The sequence below is a fragment of the Glandiceps talaboti genome, chromosome 14, assembly GCF_964340395.1.
Source record: "Glandiceps talaboti chromosome 14, keGlaTala1.1, whole genome shotgun sequence".
Lineage (NCBI taxonomy): Eukaryota > Metazoa > Hemichordata > Enteropneusta > Spengelidae > Glandiceps > Glandiceps talaboti.
Window position 1 is genome coordinate 23,108,673 of NC_135562.1, and position 24,817 is coordinate 23,133,489.

The 24,817-nt window shown below is 37.1% G+C and overlaps 2 protein-coding genes across 3 annotated transcripts in view; one reads left to right on the plus strand and one right to left on the minus strand.

The window, feature by feature from the left end:
• LOC144445498 (ADP-ribosylation factor-related protein 1-like) overlaps positions 1-21,212 on the minus strand; it is a 70,309-nt gene extending 49,097 nt beyond the window's left edge. Inside the window, exons 1-2 of one of the 2 annotated variants that reach the window (XM_078135067.1) lie at positions 21,180-21,212; positions 3,096-3,191 (exon numbers count right to left, since the gene is read on the minus strand). In XM_078135067.1, the coding sequence (XP_077991193.1) occupies positions 3,096-3,188 (93 nt within the window). In that variant the 5' untranslated portion in view covers positions 3,189-3,191; positions 21,180-21,212. Of the gene's footprint in view, positions 1-3,095; positions 3,192-21,013; positions 21,032-21,179 lie in introns of those variants that run through there. The other variant, XM_078135068.1, reaches the window with a different exon arrangement.
• A 342-nt stretch (positions 21,213-21,554) lies between these two features.
• Positions 21,555-24,817, plus strand: part of LOC144445584 (failed axon connections homolog) — a 34,202-nt gene continuing 30,939 nt past the window's right edge. The window contains exon 1 of the mRNA XM_078135191.1: positions 21,555-21,803. Within this exon, the coding sequence (XP_077991317.1) occupies positions 21,612-21,803 (192 nt within the window). The 5' untranslated portion in view covers positions 21,555-21,611. The remainder of the gene's footprint in view (positions 21,804-24,817) is intronic.

Genomic DNA, 24,817 nt, shown 5'->3' on the forward strand with positions numbered 1-24,817 from the left:
ACTAGTCATCATACTTAGTAAGTTTAAAAAGCCTGGTTTCCACAGAAGTATTACATCTCACTATTCATTATACTTAGTAAGTTTAAAGCCTGGATTCCACAGTAGTATTACATCTCACTATTCATCATACTGAGTAGGTCTAAAAGCCTGGTTTCCACGTAAGTCTAAAAGCCTGGTTTCCACAGTAGTATTATATCTCACTATTCATTATACTTAGTAAGTCTAAAAGCCTGGTTTCCACAGTAGTATTATATCTCACTAGTCATTATACTAAGTAAGTCTAAAAGCCTGGTTTCCACAGTAGTATTATATCTCACTAGTCATTATACTTAGTAAGTCTAAAAGCCTGGTTTCCACAGTAGTATTATATCTCACTATTCATTATACTTAATAAGTCTAAAAGCCTGGTTTCCACAGAAGTATTATATCTCACTATTCATCATACTTAGTAAGTTTAAAAGCCTGGTTTCCACAGTAGTATTATATCTCACTAGTCATTATACTTAGTAAGTCTAAAAGCCTGGTTTCCACAGTAGTATTATATCTCACTATTCATTATACTTAGTAAGTTTAAAAGCCTGGTTTCCACAGTAGTATTATATCTCACTATTCATTATACTTAGTAAGTCTAAAAGCCTGGTTTCCACAGTAGTATTATATCTCACTATTCATTATACTTAGTAAGTCTAAAAGCCTGGTTTCCACAGTAGTATTACATCTCACTATTCATTATACTTTGTAAGTCTAAAAGCCTGGTTTCCACAGTAGTATTACATCTCACTATTCATTATACTTAGTAAGTCTAAAAGCCTGGTTTCCACAGTAGTATTATATCTCACTATTCATTATACTTAGTAAGTTTAAAAGCCTGGTTTCCACAGTAGTATTACATCTCACTATTCATTATACTTAGTAAGTCTAAAAGCCTGGTTTCCACAGTAGTATTATATCTCACTATTCATTATACTTAGTAAGTTTAAAAGCCTGGTTTCCACAGTAGTATTATATCTCACTATTCATTACACTTAGTAAGTCTAAAAGCCTGGTTTCCACAGTAGTATTATATCTCACTAGTCATCATACTGAGTAAGTCTAAAGCCTGGATTCCACAGTAGTGTTACATCTCACTAGTCATCATACTGAGTAAGCCTAAAGCCTGGATTCCACAGTAGTATTACATCTCACTAGTCATACTGAGTAAGTCTAAAGCCTGGATTCCACAGTAGTATTATATCTCACTAGTCATCATACTTGAGTAAGTCTAAAGCCAGGATTCCACAGTAGTATTATATCTCACTAGTCATTATACTTAGTAAGTCTAAAAGCCTGGTTTCCACAGTAGTATTATATCTCACTATTCATTATACTTATTAGTAAGTTTAAAGCCTGGTTTCCACAGTAGTATTACATCTCACTAGTCATTATACTGAGTAAGTCTAAAAGCCTGGTTTCCACAGTAGTATTATATCTCACTATTCATTATACTTATTAGTAAGTTTAAAGCCTGGTTTCCACAGTAGTATTACATCTCACTATTCATCATACTGAGTAAGTCTAAAAGCCTGGTTTCCACAGTAGTATTATATCTCACTATTCATTATACTTAGTAAGTCTAAAAGCCTGGTTTCCACAGTAGTATTATATCTCACTATTCATTATACTTAGTAAGTCTAAAAGCCTGGTTTCCACAGTAGTATTATATCTCACTATTCATTATACTGAGTAAGTCTAAAAGCCTGGTTTCCACAGTAGTATTATATCTCACTATTCATTATACTTAGTAAGTCTAAAAGTCTGGTTTCCACAGTAGTATTATATCTCACTATTCATTATACTTAGTAAGTCTAAAAGCCTGGTTTCCACAGTAGTATTATATCTCACTATTCATTATACTTAGTAAGTCTAAAAGTCTGGTTTCCACAGTTGTATTATATCTCACTATTCATTATACTTAATAAGTCTAAAAGCCTGGTTTCCACAGTAGTATTATATCTCACTAGTCATTATACTTAGTAAGTCTAAAAACCTGGTTTCCACAGTAGTATTATATCTCACTATTCATCATACTGAGTAGGTCTAAAAGCCTGGTTTCCACAGTAGTATTATATCTCACTATTCATCATACTGAGTAAGTCTAAAAGCCTGGTTTCCACAGTAGTATTATATCTCACTATTCATTATACTTAGTAAGTCTAAAAGCCTGGTTTCCACAGTAGTATTATATCTCACTATTCATTATACTTAGTAAGTCTAAAAGCCTGGTTTCCACAGTAGTATTATATCTCACTATTCATTATACTTAGTAAGTCTAAAAGCCTGGTTTCCACAGTAGTATTACATCTCACTAGTCATACTGAGTAAGTCTAAAGCCTGGATTCCACAGTAGTATTACATCTCACTAGTCATCATACTGAGTAAGTCTAAAGCCTGGATTCCACAGTAGTATTATATCTCACTAGTCATCATACTGAGTAAGTCTAAAGCCTGGATTCCACAGTAGTATTACATCTCACTATTCATTATACTTAGTAAGTCTAAAAGCCTGGATTCCACAGTAGTATTATATCTCACTATTCATTATACTTAGTAAGTCTAAAAGCCTGGATTCCACAGTAGTATTATATCTCACTAGTCATCATACTGAGTAAGTCTAAAGCCTGGTTTCCACAGTAGTATTTCATCTCACTAGTCATCATACTTGAGTAAGTCTAAAGCCTGGATTCCACAGTAGTATTACATCTCACTAGTCATTATACTGAGTAAGTCTAAAGCCTGGATTCCACAGTAGTATTTCATCTCACTAGTCATCATACTTGAGTAAGTCTAAAGCCAGGATTCCACAGTAGTATTTCATCTCACTAGTCATCATACTTGAGTAAGTCTAAAGCCAGGATTCCACAGTAGTATTTCATCTCACTAGTCATCATACTTGAGTAAGACTAAAGCCTGGATTCCACAGTAGTATTTCATCTCACTCGTCATTATGTACAACATAATAGGCCAACAAGTGACAAAGCTTTAATTACAGCTATACTTATGATCAATACTCACAACTACGTTTAATTTTCTGTTTCCATGGAAACCAGATTACTCACTGTTTTTCCAGCATTATCCAACCCTAGGATCAGGATAAAGAATTCATCTTTCCGGAACAAATACTTAAATAATCCTGACAATAAAGTAAACATGATCTGAAAGAAAAAAGAAATAAAATTAAATAATATAATCATTTATCACATTTGCTGGACTTACATTTCTGCTACCATAATTTGACATATAACAAATAATCACAGCAGTACAGAGTATACATTTGTTATGTCTGCTACCATAATTTGACATATAACAAATAATCACAGCAGTACAGTATACATTTGTTATGTCTGCTACCATAATTTGACATATAACAAATAATCACAGCAGTACAGTATACATTTGTTATGTCTGCTACCATAATTTGACATATAACAAATAACCACAGCAGTACAGTATACATTTGTTATGTCTGCTACCATAATTTGACATATAACAAATAATCACAGCAGTACAGTATACATTTGTTATGTCTGCTACCATAATTTGACATATAACAAATAATCACAGCAGTACAGTATACATTTGTTATGTCTGCTACCATAATTTGACATATAACAAATAATCACAGCAGTACAGTATACATTTGTTATGTCTGCTACCATAATTTGACATATAACAAATAACCACAGCAGTACAGTATACATTTGTTATGTCTGCTACCATAATTTGACATATAACAAATAATCACAGCAGTACAGTATACATTTGTTATGTCTGCTACCATAATTTGACATATAACAAATAACCACAGCAGTACAGTATACATTTGTTATGTCTGCTACCATAATTTGACATATAACAAATAATCACAGCAGTACAGTATACATTTGTTATGTCTGCTACCATAATTTGACATATAACAAATAATCACAGCAGTACAGTATACATTTGTTATGTCTGCTACCATAATTTGACATATAACAAATAATCACAGCAGTACAGTATACATTTGTTATGTCTGCTACCATAATTTGACATATATTAACAATTAACCACAGCAGTACAGTATACATTTGTTATGTCTGCTACCATAATTTGACATATAACAAATAACCACAGCAGTACAGTATACATTTGTTATGTCTGCTACCATAATTTGACATATAACAAATAACCACAGCAGTACAGTATACATTTGTTATGTCTGCTACCATAATTTGACATATAACAAATAACCACAGCAGTACAGTATACATTTGTTATGTCTGCTACCATAATTTGACATATAACAAATAACCACAGCAGTACAGTATACATTTGTTATGTCTGCTACCATAATTTGACATATAACAAATAACCACAGCAGTACAGTATACATTTGTTATGTCTGCTACCATAATTTGACATATAACTGACACACCACAATTTCTTGTGATGCAACAAAATTTGGTGTGTTACTCACTAGAAGTGTACATTCTGAGTGAACTTCACATCTCAATGACACAGTAATTTCTTGTGACAAACCAAATGTGTTTCTATCCCTTACTATGTGGTACTCAATAGAAGTATGCATTCCATTAAAGTCAATTTGACATGTCACTGACACACATAGTAACTAGACATGTCACTGACACACATAGTAACTAGACATGTCACTGACACACATAGTAACTAGACATGTCACTGACACACATAGTAACTAGACATGTCACTGACACACACAGTAACTAGACATGTCACTGACACACATAGTAACTAGACATGTCACTGACACACATAGTAACTAGACATGTCACTGACACACATAGTAACTAGACATGTCACTGACACACATAGTAACTAGACATGTCACTGACACACATAGTAACTAGACATGTCACTGACACACATAGTAACTAGACATGTCACTGACACACATAGTAACTAGACATGTCACTGACACACACAGTAACTAGACATGTCACTAACACACAGTAACTAGACATGTCACTGACACACACAGTAACTAGACATGTCACTGACACACATAGTAACTTGTCTGACACACACAGTAACTAGACATGTCACTGACACACATAGTAACTAGACATGTCACTGACACACATAGTAACTAGACATGTCACTGACACACACAGTAACTAGACATGTCACTGACACACATAGTAACTAGACATGTCATTGACACATAGTAACTAGACATGTCACTGACACACATAGTAACTAGACATGTCACTGACACACATAGTAACTAGACATGTCACTGACACACATAGTAACTAGACATGTCACTGACACACACAGTAACTAGACATGTCACTGACACACACAGTAACTAGACATGTCACTGACACACATAGTAACTAGACATGTCACTGACACACATAGTAACTAGACATGTCACTGACACACACAGTAACTAGACATGTCACTGACACACATAGTAACTAGACATGTCACTGACACACATAGTAACTAGACATGTCACTGACACACATAGTAACTAGACATGTCACTGACACACATAGTAACTAGACATGTCACTGACACACACAGTAACTAGACATGTCACTGACACACATAGTAACTAGACATGTCACTGACACACACAGTAACTAGACATGTCACTGACACACACAGTAACTAGACATGTCACTGACACACACAGTAACTAGACATGTCACTGACACACACAGTAACTAGACATGTCACTGACACACATAGTAACTAGGCATGTCACTGACACACATAGTAACTAGACATGTCACTGACACACATAGTAACTAGACATGTCAATGACACACATAGTAACTAGACATGTCACTGACACACACAGTAACTAGACATGTCACTGACACACATAGTAACTAGACATGTCACTGACACACATAGTAACTAGACATGTCACTGACACACATAGTAACTAGACATGTCACTGACACACATAGTAACTAGACATGTCACTGACACACACAGTAACTAGACATGTCACTGACACACATAGTAACTAGACATGTCAATGACACACATAGTAACTAGACATGTCACTGACACACACAGTAACTAGACATGTCACTGACACACATAGTAACTAGACATGTCACTGACACACATAGTAACTAGACATGTCACTGACACACATAGTAACTAGACATGTCACTGACACACATAGTAACTAGACATGTCACTGACACACATAGTAACTAGACATGTCACTGACACACATAGTAACTAGGCATGTCACTGACACACACAGTAACTAGACATGTCAATGACACACATAGTAACTAGACATTCACTGACACACATAGTAACTACACATGTCACTGACACACACAGTAACTAGACATGTCACTGACACACACAGTAACTAGACATGTCACTGACACACACAGTAACTAGACATGTCACTGACACACATAGTAACTAGACATGTCACTGACACACATAGTAACTAGACATGTCACTGACACACACAGTAACTAGACATGTCACTGACACACATAGTAACTAGACATGTCACTGACAAACATAGTAACTAGATGCGTCACTGACACACACAGTAACTAGACATGTCACTGACACACATAGTAACTAGACATGTCACTGACACACATAGTAACTACACATGTCACTGACACACACAGTAACTAGACATGTCACTGACACACATAGTAACTAGACATGTCACTGACACACACAGTAACTAGACATGTAACTGACACACATAGTAACTAGACATGTCACTGACACACATAGTAACTAGACATGTCACTGACACACACAGTAACTAGACATGTAACTGACACACATAGTAACTAGACATGTAACTGACACACACAGTAACTAGACATGTAACTGACACACACAGTAACTAGACATGTCACTGACACACACAGTAACTAGACATGTCACTGACACACATAGTAACTAGACATGTCACTGACACACATAGTAACTAGACATGTCACTGACACACACAGTAACTAGACATGTCACTGACACACAGTAACTAGACATGTCACTGACACACACAGTAACTAGACATGTCACTGACACACATAGTAACTAGACATGTCACTGACACACATAGTAACTAGACATGTCAATGACGCACATAGTAACTAGACATGTCACTGACACACACAGTAACTAGACATGTCACTGACACACACAGTAACTAGACATGTCACTGACACACATAGTAACTAGACATGTCAATGACACACAGTAACTAGACATGTCACTGACACACATAGTAACTAGACATGTCACTGACACACAGTTACTAGACATGTCACTGACACACACAGTAACTAGACATGTCACTGACACACACAGTAACTAGACATGTCACTGACACACATAGTAACTAGACATGTCACTGACACACACAGTAACTAGACATGTCACTGACACACATAGTAACTAGACATGTCACTGACACACACAGTAACTAGACATGTCACTGACACACATAGTAACTAGACATGTCACTGACACACACAGTAACTAGACATGTCACTGACACACACAGTAACTAGACATGTCACTGACACACACAGTAACTAGACATGTCACTGACACACATAGTAACTAGACATGTCACTGACACACACAGTAACTAGACATGTCACTGACACACACAGTAACTAGACATGTCACTGACACACACAGTAACTAGACATGTCACTGACACACATAGTAACTAGACATGTCACTGACACACACAGTAACTAGACATGTCACTGACACACATAGTAACTACACATGTCACTGACACACACAGTAACTAGACATGTCACTGACACACATAGTAACTAGACATGTCACTGACACACATAGTAACTAGACATGTCACTGACACACATAGTAACTAGACATGTCACTGACACACAGTAACTAGACATGTCACTGACACACACAGTAACTAGACATGTCACTGACACACATAGTAACTAGACATGTCACTGACACACATAGTAACTAGACATGTCACTGACACACACAGTAACTAGACATGTCACTGACACACACAGTAACTAGACATGTCACTGACACACACAGTAACTAGACATGTCACTGACACACATAGTAACTAGACATGTCACTGACACACATAGTAACTAGACATGTCACTGACACACATAGTAACTACACATGTAACTGACACACACAGTAACTAGACATGTCACTGACACACATAGTAACTAGACATGTCACTGACACACATAGTAACTAGACATGTCACTGACACACATAGTAACTAGACATGTCACTGACACACATAGTAACTAGACATGTCACTGACACACATAGTAACTAGACATGTCACTGACACACACAGTAACTAGACATGTCACTGACACACATAGTAACTAGACATGTCACTGACACACACAGTAACTAGACATGTCACTGACACACACAGTAACTAGACATGTCACTGACACACATAGTAACTAGACATGTCACTGACACACAGTAACTAGACTTGTCACTGACACACAGTAACTAGACATGTCACTGACACACAGTAACTAGACTTGTCACTGACACAGTAACTAGACATGTCACTGACACACACAGTAACTAGACATGTCACTGACACACATAGTAACTAGACATGTCACTGACACACACAGTAACTAGACATGTCACTGACACACATAGTAACTAGACATGTCACTGACACACACAGTAACTAGACATGTCACTGACACACATAGTAACTAGACATGTCACTGACACACAGTAACTAGACTTGTCACTGACACACAGTAACTAGACATGTCACTGACACACAGTAACTAGACTTGTCACTGACACAGTAACTAGACATGTCACTGACACACACAGTAACTAGACATGTCACTGACACACATAGTAACTAGACATGTCACTGACACACACAGTAACTAGACATGTCACTGACACACATAGTAACTAGACATGTCACTGACACACACAGTAACTAGACATGTCACTGACACACATAGTAACTACACATGTCACTGACACACACAGTAACTAGACATGTCACTGACACACACAGTAACTAGACATGTCACTGACACATATAGTAACTAGACATGTCACTGACACATAGTAACTACACATGTCACTGACACACACAGTAACTAGACATGTCACTGACACACACAGTAACTAGACATGTCACTGACACACACAGTAACTAGACTTGTCACTGACACACAGTAACTAGACATGTCACTGACACACATAGTAACTAGACATGTCACTGACACACATAGTAACTAGACATGTCACTGACACACATAGTAACTACACATGTCACTGACACACACAGTAACTACACATGTCACTGACACACACAGTAACTAGACATGTCACTGACACACATAGTAACTACACATGTCACTGACACACACAGTAACTAGACATGTCACTGACACACACAGTAACTAGACATGTCACTGACACACATAGTAACTAGACATGTCACTGACACTCATAGTAACTAGACATGTCACTGACACACATAGTAACTACACATGTCACTGACACACACAGTAACTACACATGTCACTGACACACACAGTAACTAGACATGTCACTGACACACATAGTAACTACACATGTCACTGACACACACAGTAACTAGACATGTCACTGACACACACAGTAACTAGACATGTCACTGACACACATAGTAACTAGACATGTCACTGACACACATAGTAACTAGACATGTCACTGACACACATAGTAACTAGACATGTCACTGACACACAGTAACTAGACATGTCACTGACACACATAGTAACTACACATGTCACTGACACACACAGTAACTAGACATGTCACTGACACACATAGTAACTAGACATGTCACTGACACACACAGTAACTAGACATGTCACTGACACACATAGTAACTACACATGTCACTGACACACATAGTAACTAGACATGTCACTGACACACACAGTAACTAGACATGTCACTGACACACATAGTAACTACACATGTCACTGACACACACAGTAACTAGACATGTCACTGACACACACAGTAACTAGACATGTCACTGACACACATAGTAACTAGACATGTCACTGACACACACAGTAACTAGACATGTCACTGACACACACAGTAACTAGACATGTCACTGACACACACAGTAACTACACATGTCACTGACACACACAGTAACTAGACATGTCACTGACACACACAGTAACTAGACATGTCACTGACACACATAGTAACTAGACATGTCACTGACACACACAGTAACTAGACATGTCACTGACACACACAGTAACTAGACATGTCACTGACACACACAGTAACTAGACATGTCACTGACACACACAGTAACTAGACATGTCACTGACACACACAGTAACTAGACATGTCACTGACACACATAGTAACTACACATGTCACTGACATACAACTAGTTATGTGTCAGTGACATGTCTAGTTACTATGTGTCAGTTACTATGTTTCATATATGATGCATCCATCCCCTGGGATGCTTTTCCGCCAAAATTAGCGTCAAAATCCCATTACGGTGCGTCTTTTCCTAATTTGCATGCACACTACATGTATTTCAGATGTACCTGAAATACAACATGTACATGTAAACACATGGCATTCTTCCGCACACTGTATACATGTACACAGCTTACACTTCCAAAATTTCACAGGAAAACATTTACATGTATGTGCAACACTCTATACAGTGGTTTAATGTTTTGTCCTGGTTTGTCCCTTTTTGTTTTTGTTTTTTTCTGTGTATGTAATCTTGCAACAGGTTCCATTGGAAGAACAGTGCTAATGCACTGAAATGGTGTCTGTATATGAAGATTAATAAATTAATAAACATGTAGTAACGAAGCTCAAAAAGAAGTTTCAGTTTTAGCGGGAATGAAATGGTGACGAGGTGGTATGAATTTATCTGAGTGAAGTTTTCAGCATAGACTGTCCACTAATGTGGTCTATTTGATCAACGCTTTGCCTATGAACGGAAGACGTTTCAATGTAATGGCTGTAATATAAATGCAAACACTTTCTAACAATGTCTAATGAGTCTGCTAATAAGAAACCAATCATGTGGATAGATGATGATAATAACACATAGTTTCTAAACTACCCCAGGCGTGCTCTCCACATCAGGAAATGGCTATGGGGCATATGAAACTGTTGATACATATTGTATACGATGGGTCATATTCAAATTATCACAGGTCACACTGCACTTACAGATTTAGACAACATTTACATTTCAGAACTATGAGTAAATGTCTTGTTCTACAACTTCAAGGCAACGATAACCATATGTTTGCTAAGAGCAAGCCCCATTTGTCTCCTATTTATGACGCATCCCTAGTTATGCATACATCCAAAAGAATTACGTCACTAGGGTCAAATATGGCGTCAAATATGCTCAGTAATGTGACCTCTGCTAATCATTGTATTATCATTACTGAGAGTGTAGACAATGTAAGTAAGCATTACTTATAGTAATTGTAATGTGATGACAACATTACCATGATTGTCTACTAGTTTTATACTACTGTAAGTTGGAGAATGAGAAACATAGGAAAATATTTTGATGGCCTAATATGTCTGACCTTGTAGGAAATGAGTGTTGCAATTACCATTTGAGAGTCAAGGCTAAGTAAACCATAGACATTCAACAAACACACTGTAGAACACATAAAACAATTCTGATGGATTTCAGACCATGTTTATGAGGCAGCACTCAAACTAGTCACTGACGGAATTTTCCATTGCATTCAATTGGGTTCAAATGGAAAACATATGAATTGAGGACACTAGCTTGTTGTAGGAAACTGCCAACATTTATTGAGATGAAATGAAATTTGATATTATTCTATAAGTGATCAAGTACAACTAGGAAATGATTACATTATTTTACAACAATGTAGAATATAGCACAATAAAGACACAAATCTCAATTTTGCAAGATTCCTTCAAAGGAGTATGTCAGAATATTGCCATGGCAACCATGAATAATTTAGCTTTCTAGAATTGACACAACCAGACAAGGTATAGTTCAATGTCTGGGTACAGTATTATAAAGAATAAAGATGGCTCTGCTATTGAAATAACATACCTGTACCTATTCATAAACCAAACCCATCATATCATATGATAAGTAGCAATCAAGGAGATATGAAAACTGGATTGTGTGTATATTCTACTGTTGTTATTGTTGTTGTTGTTGTTGTTGTTGTTGTTGTTGTTGTTGTTTCAAACCATTGGTGTAATGTAATCTTAACCCTACACATGTAGCAGTTTCAATTCTTTAAGTTTAATAATGCATGAATGCTATATAGACCATGTATAAGTACAGAACAGGTACATTCAAGTACTGTAAACCATGTACAAGTACAGAACAGGTACATTCAAGTACTGTAAACCATGTACAAGTACAGAACAGGTACATTCAAGTACTGTAAACCATGTACAAGTACAGAACAGGTACATTCACGTACTGTAAACCATATACAAGTACAGAACAGGTACATTCAAGTACTGTAAACCATGTATAAGTACAGAACAGGTACATTCAAGTACTGTAAACCATGTATAAGTACAGAACAGGTACATTCAAGTACTGTAAACCATGTACAAGTACAGAACAGGTACATTCAAGTACTGTAAACCATGTACAAGTACAGAACAGGTACATTCAAGTACTGTAAACCATGTATAAGTACAGAACAGGTACATTCAAGTACTGTAAACCATGTATAAGTACAGAACAGGTACATTCAAGTACTGTAAACCATGTACAAGTACAGAACAGGTACATTCAAGTACTGTAAACCATGTATAAGTACAGAACAGGTACATTCAAGTACTGTAGACCATGTACAAGTACAGAACAGGTACATTCAAGTACTGTAAACCATGTACAAGTACAGAACAGGTACATTCAAGTACTGTAAACCATGTACAAGTACAGAACAGGTACATTCAAGTACTGTAAACCATGTATAAGTACAGAACAGGTACATTCAAGTACTGTAAACCATGTACAAGTACAGAACAGGTACATTCAAGTACTGTAAACCATGTACAAGTACAGAACAGGTACATTCAAGTACTGTAAACCATGTACAAGTACAGAACAGGTACATTCAAGTACTGTAAACCATGTACAAGTACAGAACAGGTACATTCAAGTACTGTAAACCATGTATAAGTACAGAACAGGTACATTCAAGTACTGTAAACCATGTATAAGTACAGAACAGGTACATTCAAGTACTGTAAACCATGTATAAGTACAGAACAGGTACATTCAAGTACTGTAAACCATGTACAAGTACAGAACAGGTACATTCAAGTACTGTAAACCATGTATAAGTACAGAACAGGTACATTCAAGTATTGTAAACCATGTATAAGTACAGAACAGGTACATTCAAGTACGGTAGACCAAACTTTCAATTTTCTACTCTACTGTGAATGTATATATGATATTTATAATTAGTCTAGTCATATACGAATTACTATCATCTCCACTGTAGAGTCAAAAGGATTTCTCTAGCACAGAATTACGTTACTACCAGCATTGGAGGTTGAATTGGTAGTAAACTAAATGAAGTAACCAATTGCAACTGCCTGTCAGTGCATGATGCTAAATTACTACTGACATTCGCTGTTCATCCCTTCCCCAGTAGGAGATTTAGCTAGATTTTGATAGAGCTCATTTGTCCTTTTAACTTTGTTAGGAAGAGATTTTAGGGGACTTGGTGTGTGTGCATGTTTGTGTGCATGTTTGTGTGCATGTTTGTGTGCATGTTTGTGTGCGTGCGTGTGTGTGTGTGTGTGTGTGTGTGTGTGTGTGTGTGTGTGTGTGCATACATATGCATGTACAAGTGTGTGGTGTATGTACAATGTATGTGTGCATGTGCGTATATGAATATTTGTATCTGTACTATGTACGAATGTATGTGTATGTGTGTGTGTATATATATGACTACATGTGTGCATGTATCTGCTGACGCCGGTCGGCACCATCCAGGAGTCAGTCTTGGCGACCACTACTCAAAGGTTGCCGACCACCACCTTCAAGTGTCACAATTGGTTACCATCGACCTCCCACACACACTCACTTTAATAATTGTACTTTCATTTTCTGCCCACATGGGCGTATTGATTTAAAAGATAATAATGAAGTATTAAATTGTCTTTGAGAAGAGAACAATGTAGACAACCATTAATTACAATAATGACAAATACTCAACTATTTATAAAGACCAAGTGTAAACTGACAACAGCTGACGCTATACATTCATATGTACACTGTACAGTGAGTACGTGTGAATTACAGGGCAAACATGATGCTGCAGACTTTCGACTAGCATTCTTCACGTCATCAAAAAAGTATAACAGCCTCATATACCTTTTTATAAAGTATTGACGTTGTGTCCGATCATTAGTTTTCTGTTCAATTTTACTCTGAAAACACTTTTAGTTAGTAGTTTGACATCGTACATAGCACGACGATGAAAACATGTAATTTCCAAAATGGTGGGTGGTGACGTCACAAACTATCGCGGGGTCTCATGTATCACGAGATTTCGTCTAAACGCGATGCGTATATGTGGGTATACGCAACTTTTTAAAGTTTTGAAACTGCAGTTGTCTTTGGATATTTAGTTTGATTGAAACAACTTTAGCTTTTCTGAGAAAACTAATCAAAAACTGTGATTGAAAAAATCGATGTGCAAAGATTGAGATTAGAGTGTAGTACGTAAGTGTGTGTAGTGTAGTCTAGCCTAGTCTGGTCTAGTCTAGTCTAGCCTAGTCTAGCCTAGTGTAGTGTAGTCTAGTCTAGTGTGGTCTAGTCTAGTCTAGTCTAGCCTAGTGTAGTCTAGTCTAGTCTAGTGTGGTCTAGTCTAATCTAGTGTAGTGTAGTCTAGTCTAGTCTAGTCTAGCCTAGTGTAGTCTAGTCTAGTCTAGTCTAGTGTAGTCTAGTCTAGTGTGGTCTAGGCTAGCCTAGTGTAGTCTAGTCTAGTCAAGTATGGTCTAGTCTAGTCTAGTCTAATCTAGTGTAGTCTAGTATGGTCTAGTCTAGTCTAGTCTAGTGTAGTCTAGTCTAGTATGGTCTAGTCTAGTCTAGTCTAGTCTAGTCTAGCCTAGTCTAGTCTAGTCTAGTCTAGTATGGTCTAGTCTAGTCTAGTCTAGTCTAATCTAGTGTACTCTAGTCTAGTATGGTCTAGTCTAGTCTAGTCTAATCTAGTGTAGTCTAGTCTAGTATGGTCTAGCCGAGTCTAGCCGAGTCTAGTGTGGTCTAGTGTAGCCTAGTCTAGCCTAGTGTAGTCTAGTGTAGTGTAGTCTAGCCTAGTGTAGTCTAGTGTAGTGTAGTCTAATCTAGTGTAGTCTAGTCTAGTCTAGTGTGGTCTAGCCTAGTCTAGTCTAGTCTAGTGTAGTGTAGTCTAGTCTAGTCTAGTCTAGTCTAGTCTAGTCTAGTCTAATCTAGTGTAGTCTAGTCTAGTCTAGTCTAATCTAGTCTAGTGTAGTCTAGCCTAGTCTATTCTAGTCTAGTGTGGTCTAGCCTAGTCTAGTCTAGTCTAGTGTAGTGTAGTCTAGTATAGTCTAGTTTAATCTAGTGTAGTCTAGTCTAGTCTAGTCTAATCTAGTCTAGTGTAGTCTAGCCTAGTCTAGTCTAGTCTAGTGTGGTCTAGCCTAGTCTAGTCTAGTCTAGTGTAGTGTAGTCTAGTGTGGTCTAGCCTAGTCTAGTCTAACCTAGTGTAGTGTAGTCTAGCCTAGTGTAGTGTAGTCTAGTGTAGTGTAGTCTAGTGTGGTGTAGTCTAGTCTAGCCGAGTCTAGTCTAGTGTAGTGGAGTCTTGTGTGGTCTAGCCTAGTCTAGTGTGGTCTTGTGTAGTGTAGTCTAGTCTAGTGTAGTGGAGTCTAGTGTGGTCTAGCCTAGTCTAGTGTGGTCTAGTCTAGCCTAGTCTAGCCGAGTGTAGTGGAGTCTAGTGTGGTCTAGTGTAGTCTAGCCTAGTCTAGTCTGGTCTAGTCTAGTGTAGTGGAGTCTAGTGTGGTCTAGTGTAGTCTAGTCTAGTCTAGTGTAGTGGAGTCTAGTATGGTCTAGTGTAGTCTAGCTTAGTCTAGTGTAGTCTAGTGTGGTCTAGTCTAGTCTAGTTTAATGTAGTCTAGTCTAGTGTGGTCTAGTCTAGTGTAGTGAAGTCTAGTATGGTCTAGTGTAGTCTAGTCTAATCTAGTGTAGTCTAGTCTAGTGTAGCCTAGTCTAGTCTAGTCTACTCTAGTGTAGTGGAGTCTTGTGTGGTCTAGTCTAGTCTAGCCTAGTGTAGTCTAGTCTAGTGTGGTCTAGTCTACTCTAGTGTAGTGGAGTCTTGTGTGGTCTAGTCTAGTCTAGCCTAGTGTAGTCTAGTGTAGTGGAGTCTAGTGTGGTCTAGTGTAGTCTAGCCTAGTCTAGTGTGGTCTAGTCTAGTCTAGCCTAGTGTAGTCTAGTCTAGTGTGGTCTAGTCTAATCTAGTCTAGTGGAGTCTAGTGTAGTCTAGCCTAGTCTAGTGTGGTCTAGTCTAGTCTAGCCTAGTGTAGTCTAGTCTAGTGTGGTCTAGCCTAGCCTAGTCTAGTCTAGTGTAGTGGAGTCTAGTGTGGTCTAGTGTAGTCTAGCCTAGTCTAGTGTGGTCTAGTCTAGTGTAGTGGAGTCTAGTGTGGTCTAGTGTAGTCTAGCCTAGTCTATTGTTGTCTAGTCTAGTGTAGTGGAGTCTAGTGTGGTCTAGTGTAGTCTAGCCTAGTGTAGTGTAGTCTAGTCTAGTCTAGTGTAGTGGAGTCTAGTGTGGTCTAGTGTAGTCTAGCCTAGTGTAGTGTAGTCTAGTGTGGTCTAGTCTAGTCTACTCTAGTGTAGTGGAGTCTAGTGTGGTCTAGTCTAGTGTAGTGGAGTCTAGTGTGGTCTAGTCTAGTCTAGCCTAGTCTAGTGTGGTCTAGTCTAGTGTAGTGGAGTCTAGTGTGGTCTAGTGTAGTCTAGCCTAGTCTAGTGTGGTCTAGTCTAGTGTAGTGGAGTCTAGTGTGGTCTAGTGTAGTCTAGTCTAGTCTAATCTAGTTTAGTGGAGTCTAGTGTGGTCTAGTCTAGTCTACTCTAGTGTAGTCTAGTCTAGTCTAGTCTAATCTAGTGTAGTGGAGTCTAGTGTGGTCTAGTCTAGTCTAGCCTAGTGTAGTCTAGTCTAGTCTAGTCTAGTCTAATCTAGTGTAGTGTAGTCTAGTGTGGTCTAGTCTAGTCTAGCCTAGTGTAGTCTAGTCTAGTCTAGTCTAATCTAGTGTAGTGTAGTCTAGTGTGGTTTAATCTAGTCGGCATAAAATTACATGTGAAAAATGTATAATTTATGGTCAAAAATAGAAATACAATTATAAAAGAAACACTTAAAGTATAATACTAAGTCTGTCAATTTATAAACTAATTTGTATATCCATGTCAACTATTTATCACATTCACTTAAATTGTAAATGACAATTTAACTTCATTACGAAGCTTCTGAAATAGATGATTATTATTAGTATTTCTTTAATTCAGGCCATCAAAATGTTCCATTAAAATATAAAAATACCACCGATGGCGTTGTAGCACAACTGTATAGTTTTTTAAAATGTTTATGCACATGCTAGTCCATGCTAACAATAGGTGTTCATTTGTTGAACGACTATCCAGTTACCTATCCAACCATGTTGCTATCTTTACGATATATGCTATCATTTGGTGGTTGGTATGGGCATGGTCATGTTGTTACATATATTTTCATACATTTTTGTATGTTTTTGTTCACTTGTGCATGAATTCCTGATATTATCTTTGCAATATATGTGACCATTTGGCTGTTGCTATGGGTGTGGTCTTGTTGCTAGGAATATTTACATACATTTTTTGAATGTTTATTCAATTGTCTATTAATCCCCGTTATCTTCGCAATATATATGATCATTTGTTTGTTTCTATGGGCATGGTCTTGTTGCTAGGCACATTTGCATACATTTTTTGAATGTATATTCATTTGTCTTTCTATTCCTGTTGTTATCTTTGCAATGTACATGATTATTTGGCTGTTGCTTTGGGCGTGGTCTTGTTGCTAGGCAAATTTACATACATTTTTTGAATGTTTATTCAATTGTCTATTAATCCCTGTTCTTATATTTGTGAAATACACAGCCGTTTAACTGTTGCTATGGGCGTGGTCATGGTTGCTACGGTATTTGCATACATTTTTTGAATGTTTACTCACTTGCCTACCAGATGATGTTGTTATTTGACCAAAATATACTGCCATTTGGTTGTTGCTAAGGGCGTGGTCATGGTTGCTAGGGCCAATTTTGTCAAAATGTTTTGAAGAAAATCTGCAGAATAACACTTTCAGAAACATCTCACCAAGTTTCAGATTCATTGACCAAGTACTTTTTGAGATAAGTTTTTGACCAAAAATGAACATTTTTACACCTAATATGCATATCACTCATGGAATCATTGTATGCATAATATTTCTTCATCCATACATCCCTAGATGCACTCCCATTACATTTCAGCCTAATCTGCTCAGTAGTTTTGGAATTATAGGTTTTTAACCAAAAAGACACATATTTTGCCCTAATTTGCGTATTACTGATGGAATCATTGTATGCATAATATTTCTTCATCCATACATCCCTAGATGCCTTCCCATCAAATTTCAGCCCAATCTGCTCAGTAGTTTTGGAATTATAGATTTTTAACCAAAAAGACACATTTTTAGCTCTAATTTGCATATTACTGATGGAATCATCATGTCATGAACAAATCTTACTTTACACTCCCTTAAGAATGTTCCCACCAAATTTCGCACCAATCTGCCCAGTAGTTTCTGAGTTTAAGTTTTTTGACCAAAAATCACAATTTTTGACCCAAATCACACACCTGTGATGCGATCATTTTGATTTGAACAATTTCCCAACTAGACACCCAAGGTAATGGACCCACCAAATATCATGGCAATCAGCTCAGCAGTTTTTGTCAAAGTTGTTTACACACACACACACACACACACACACACACACACACACACACACACACACACACACACACACACACACACACACACACACACACACACACACACACACACACACACACACACACACGCCGGGCGATCCCTATAGCACTACTCAGTTCAGTTCAGTTGTGCTAAAAACATACAAACACAAAGAAACAGACACATAATAATATTAAACTATCTTGTACTATACATGACAATCCTATACTTTCTCCAAAAGTTTGAATGAAATTATGCATCAGAGTCTATGCAGATTTGAATTAAAGTATTGCGACTCTCTACAATACGTCTGTTAAATGTATACAGCAATTTTCGGTGGAGCAATGAAAAATTCAAAATATCACTGGATACACAGATATTACTAATGCTGACTGCACCTCTTAGGTCAAATACTAACCACATTGTGTTATTATATGCCACTTTTAAAGTATGCATCATCCTAGTACTATAGTTACACCAAACATTTAAAACAATATACATTGTATAAAAAACTCCTAATAAGTGTACATTTCACCTTCTCGGAGCAATGACTAAATTTACAAACAATAAAATTTGCCTTAGCATAAAAAGACTTGAGCTGCCCCTGTATATCTAATTCATCTTCCCCTGTCAAAGACATAATGTACCCGAGGTACTTTTTAGAATTAACAACAATGCAAACTTCAATTGCTTTCCGTACAAATAAACATTGGGGATCCGATTCCAAAATCTAGGGTAAATACATTGTATACATATGATACACTCAGTTTTAGTTTTGTGAAAAAGAATGCCATACTGCTCTCCATACTGTTCACAAATCTTAATCAATTTCCTTAAAAGACTTGACTGAAGGACAAATCAGGACTAGGTCATCTGCATAAAACAGGTGGTTAGCTATTTTGCCACCCATATGACCCCCTACTCCTGCTAACTGGAGTTCTTTACTCAGTCCGTCAACATATACAGCAAATAACTTGGGTGAAATGATGCTTCCTTGACGAACTCCATTAATAACACTAAAAGGGGCCGATTCCACTGAAGCCCAGTGAACAAAGAATAATTGGCTATGATACCAAAATAGCAATATTCTAACTATAAATAAAGAAATATTTCTATTGATCAGTTTTCTAAACATGGTCCAGTGGTTCACCCTATCAAATGCTTTCGTTGCATCCATAAAACAGGAAAAAGCTGGCAAATTATGTTTCTTATAAAAGTCAATTATCTCTTTTTGCACAAAAATACACATATCAGTGGCGTGGTTACTTTTGAACCCAAATTGAAAGTCACTTGTCTCAATACTCTGCCCAATGTGAGATAAAATACAAATTTCGAGCAACTTTGATGCCGCCGTAACTGTAGCAACAGGATTACATCACTGGACTCACTTTTCAGAATACACATTAAATAAATGGTTTGTCACCGTTGAACAATTCTAGACTACTATACCGACTAGACCACTCTCTGGTTTCACAAGAAAACCAGAGAAGGGGAACCTGTCAAATACACTGAAGAAACCCTGTATCATTGTATGTTATCAGCTAAATCTCTAGATCTCAACTAATTTACAAGAGGGGGTACGCATGGAGGAATATTTCGACAAATCAACTGATGCCCATAAAATCCATGTAAACGTGTAGCATGGAAGTATCACTTCTATACTGCGCGTACAGAGTAATGCTAGTAATGGTAAATGGTTTCCTTCCGCGGCTGAGGAAGTGACTTTGGAGCGTGCTGCAAACGCCGTACATAAACGTCCACTGTAGAACTTAGAGAAGTTAGTTGGCTATCAGAGGCTTGTTTTAGTGGGTTCAACTACGAACTACCCATGGATTGGAACTGACGAACACGTAACATTTACGCAAATGTACACATTCATTCATAATAGCAGAATATATACCATATAATGTACACACACTGTAACATACCGCACCGACAATCCCGTCGTGTGATCCTAGTAGTTATTTCGTATTTACACGACGCTCTTGATATATAGTGAACAAAGACGTATTTAGGTATCGTGCTCACGCAGTCGATTGTGCCATAGAACCCAATAAGACGAGAAAACACATAAATTTAATGAAATTCACTTACCTCGTCTGAGTAATAATAACACAGATGTTTAATACGTCATCAAAGCATGTTGTCCACCTTATTTCAAAAGACTCATTGTGATTGGTCCGTGTCGATCCTAGCTACAATTTTAGTCCAATGGGAAGGCTTTTTGTAAAATGGACATTTTTACTTTTTTTTAGGGGTGTCACATATCGAAATAATAGCGTACTGATACTAAAGTAAAGTTATTAACTATATAAAATGTTCGGTAGTATTTTTATGTGTAATTTTACTGTTGTCTTATTACAAACAGAAAAATATTCGATGAGGCATGATATTTTGTTATATTCACGTATATTATAACTCCCCTGTCCCAAAAATGCAGAAGTCGCTTAAATTACTGTTGCTAATTCTAAGGCATTATGTGAGACATTACCGATGCTGTAGACGTGCAATCTGCATCCTTTGAAGATGGCAGCAGAACAGGGAAATTCAACGCCGTCAAAAACAGAAACGCCCGAAAAGGGGAAAGTGGTGTTACACCAATTTGCCCCGCAGAAAGACATTCCAAGTCACTCGTCTTTCTGCCTAAAATTGGAGACGTTTCTGCGGATGACGGAGATACCTTATGAGAACCGATATGGAATGAAACGTTCATCTAAGGTGGGTGTGTAAGATTGTTGGCAATGTAGTAGGTAATACGTTACATGGCTAGACGCAGACACATTTTGTATGATAATGAACGGACAAAATATCGACACCCTTTTTTTCTAGCGTCTGTTAACAAAAGAAATTTTGTTATTTTTCGATCGATCGCTTGGCTTTGAATTGTACGTATAATATTAGTGCAAGATTAATGACAGGGAGTGGTCACTCCATCTATCTATTCTACAAGATCTTTAACATTGCTATGCTGGGCGTGTTCCCTCACGTCAATTTTTTACAAGAAAGATTTTCCTCTTTTTTCCTCGATCGAAAAATGCCTGTATGGTACTGTCCTATTATCATAAAAAGAAACAGGTTAGTTGGATTGCACAATGTTGAGGGCCAGGGGTCTTGTTTTAATAGCAGAACATCTTCAAATCGGAGATTTAAACAGGACAAAAGCGTTTGTCACGGAAGGCAATCCGCCGTACAAATTTATGTGAGAATTGAATTGATTGGATTCTGGTTCGGTCACACCAATCATATATATTCATGATGTTCGTTGCCATGACCTTTGTCTACCGTCTTCTCATAATTCACTCAGTGCACGTTTTAAGTATACGTTGCAAACGGTCCAGTAAAGTGATGTCGCTTTCAAACGGCTAACGCGCAGAGGTTAGAATTTTTGCAGAGACGGGGTTGTGAAGAGTTCAGAGTCTAGTGACAGGAACCGTTACGATGAGTCAACGTATCGATGCATGATTTGCACTGACTAACACATTATACCATAATTTGTAATGTATGTAGTAATTAGTCACTTTATTCATGCTGTAATGTCGACATGAAAACTGTTAAATTCTGTATTTCTACATTTCACTATTCTTTATGTAGAAGAAATCGCGTCGATATGATGATCCGAATAAATCTAGGCAATATCAAATGTTGTTTTCCTACATGTATCATGATCAGTTTCTAGTCAAAATAGGTGCATGCTGATATCGGATCACTCCTTGTACATTTGGCTAGAGTACAGTCCTACACAATACTTACGTCCACTGCCCCCCCCCACCCCCCACCCCCCCCCCCCACACACACACACACTATGTATATACCTGACAATCACACCCGTACAGGCTTTCCTTATAAGTATTACTTCCCCGACTTCAAACATCATTTTACCCTGGAGAGCAATATCAAATTTTTCGACGATGGTGTACAATGTATATAATTTAAGAACACGAAGTAGAAATGTAGCGTCTGGGGTGCAATGTGAAGTGGATGAGTCTGAATCGACGGCCGTGAACAAAGGAGCTGGACAACTCACGTTCATAATTACTGATACAAGAAAGAGAACATGGATTATCTATTGTCTGTTTGTTTTGGGATTTAGGGGAAAACCCTAGTCAATGTACAACACAGTGTATTGTCGTCTACTATCGATCCTAACTATACTATACTATACTATACTATACTATACTATACTATGCTATGCTATGCTATGCTATGCTATACTATACTATACTATACTATACAGTACAGTACTGTACTGTACTGTACTATACTATAATATACTATACTATGCTATGCTATGCTATGCTATGCTATACTATACTATACTATACTATACTATACTATACTATACTATACTATACTATACAAGCACAATACTTCAAGTAATGATTGTTATCAAATTTGCATATTATTGATGAATCATCATGGTAATTTAATGTCATTATTTGCATCATTTCGTATTTCATGTCACTTGAATCACGGAAATGACCGGCTCAAAATATTTAATTTTCTATTGTGATATTGAGTTAATTGGTTAGATAAACCAACCAGTATTTGGACAGCAAGTCTCGCCTTATTAAATGCACTGTATCAATCAATCAATCAATCAATCAATCAATCAATCAATCAATCAATCAATCAATCAATCATCATGTTGTTGGTGTATAAATTTTCCATTCATACTGACATATTACTGTATGTATGTATGTATGTATGTACTGTACGTACGTATGTATGTATGTATGTATGTATGTATGTATGTATGTATGTATGTATGTACGTATGTACGTATGTGTGTATGTATGTATGTATGTATGTATGTATGTATGTATGTATGTATGTATCATAGTATGTATGTATGTATGTATGTATGTATGTATGTATGTATGTATGTATGTATGTATGTATTTAAGTATGTATGTATGTATGTATGTATGTATGTATGTATGTATGTATGTATGTATGTATGTATGTATACGCATTTATATTTATACCTATATAATACACATACACAATACATGCAAATACCTTAACGCCATACACGCGCAGACAATCTATATGCACACATGTCGACTTGACTTGTGTTGACATGTATCTCGACAAGTGTGATCATTTCATTATTTTTGTCTAAATTAAGCATCCGGCATAGTATGGTAATTAAACATGTTTTCATTTTTTGAATATACACTCTACCTGATGAAATGGCTTATGGCATTACTGCAATGAAAGTGTGCTGTATGAGTAAGACTTAGTCACTCCTCTGGCCAGTAGTATTAACGTCTTTGAATTTGAATTCTCTACTTGGCGCAACTGTGTCAACGGGAAATACATCTTTGTTCCTTCCGTTTATTTCAAATCGGAGGAAGTCATGACGATTCCTACCACAGCCACATGGTTTATGTGATCGAGTCACAAAACCATATATACTTCTTAATACTTCTTAACGCCTCCTATCTAAACAGCTACCACAATTAGCACCCTGTTGTAAAAGTACATAACACAGTCTGTTCACACTAACAAAAAGGCGTGGTGCGATATAGATACATCACATATCACTTGGGTGCAGCGTTTTTCGTTCATAGCGTGTCAGCTGCTGGTGATAATTACCATAATGACATTAGGGGGGGCTCACAAGGGAACTCCTAAAAAGTACTGGTATTTTTTATAATGAACTAGGTCTATTACGAAGGCGTTCACTTTCTTCACCCATACTTAATTGTAAAGTCCGTCAACAAGGAGAA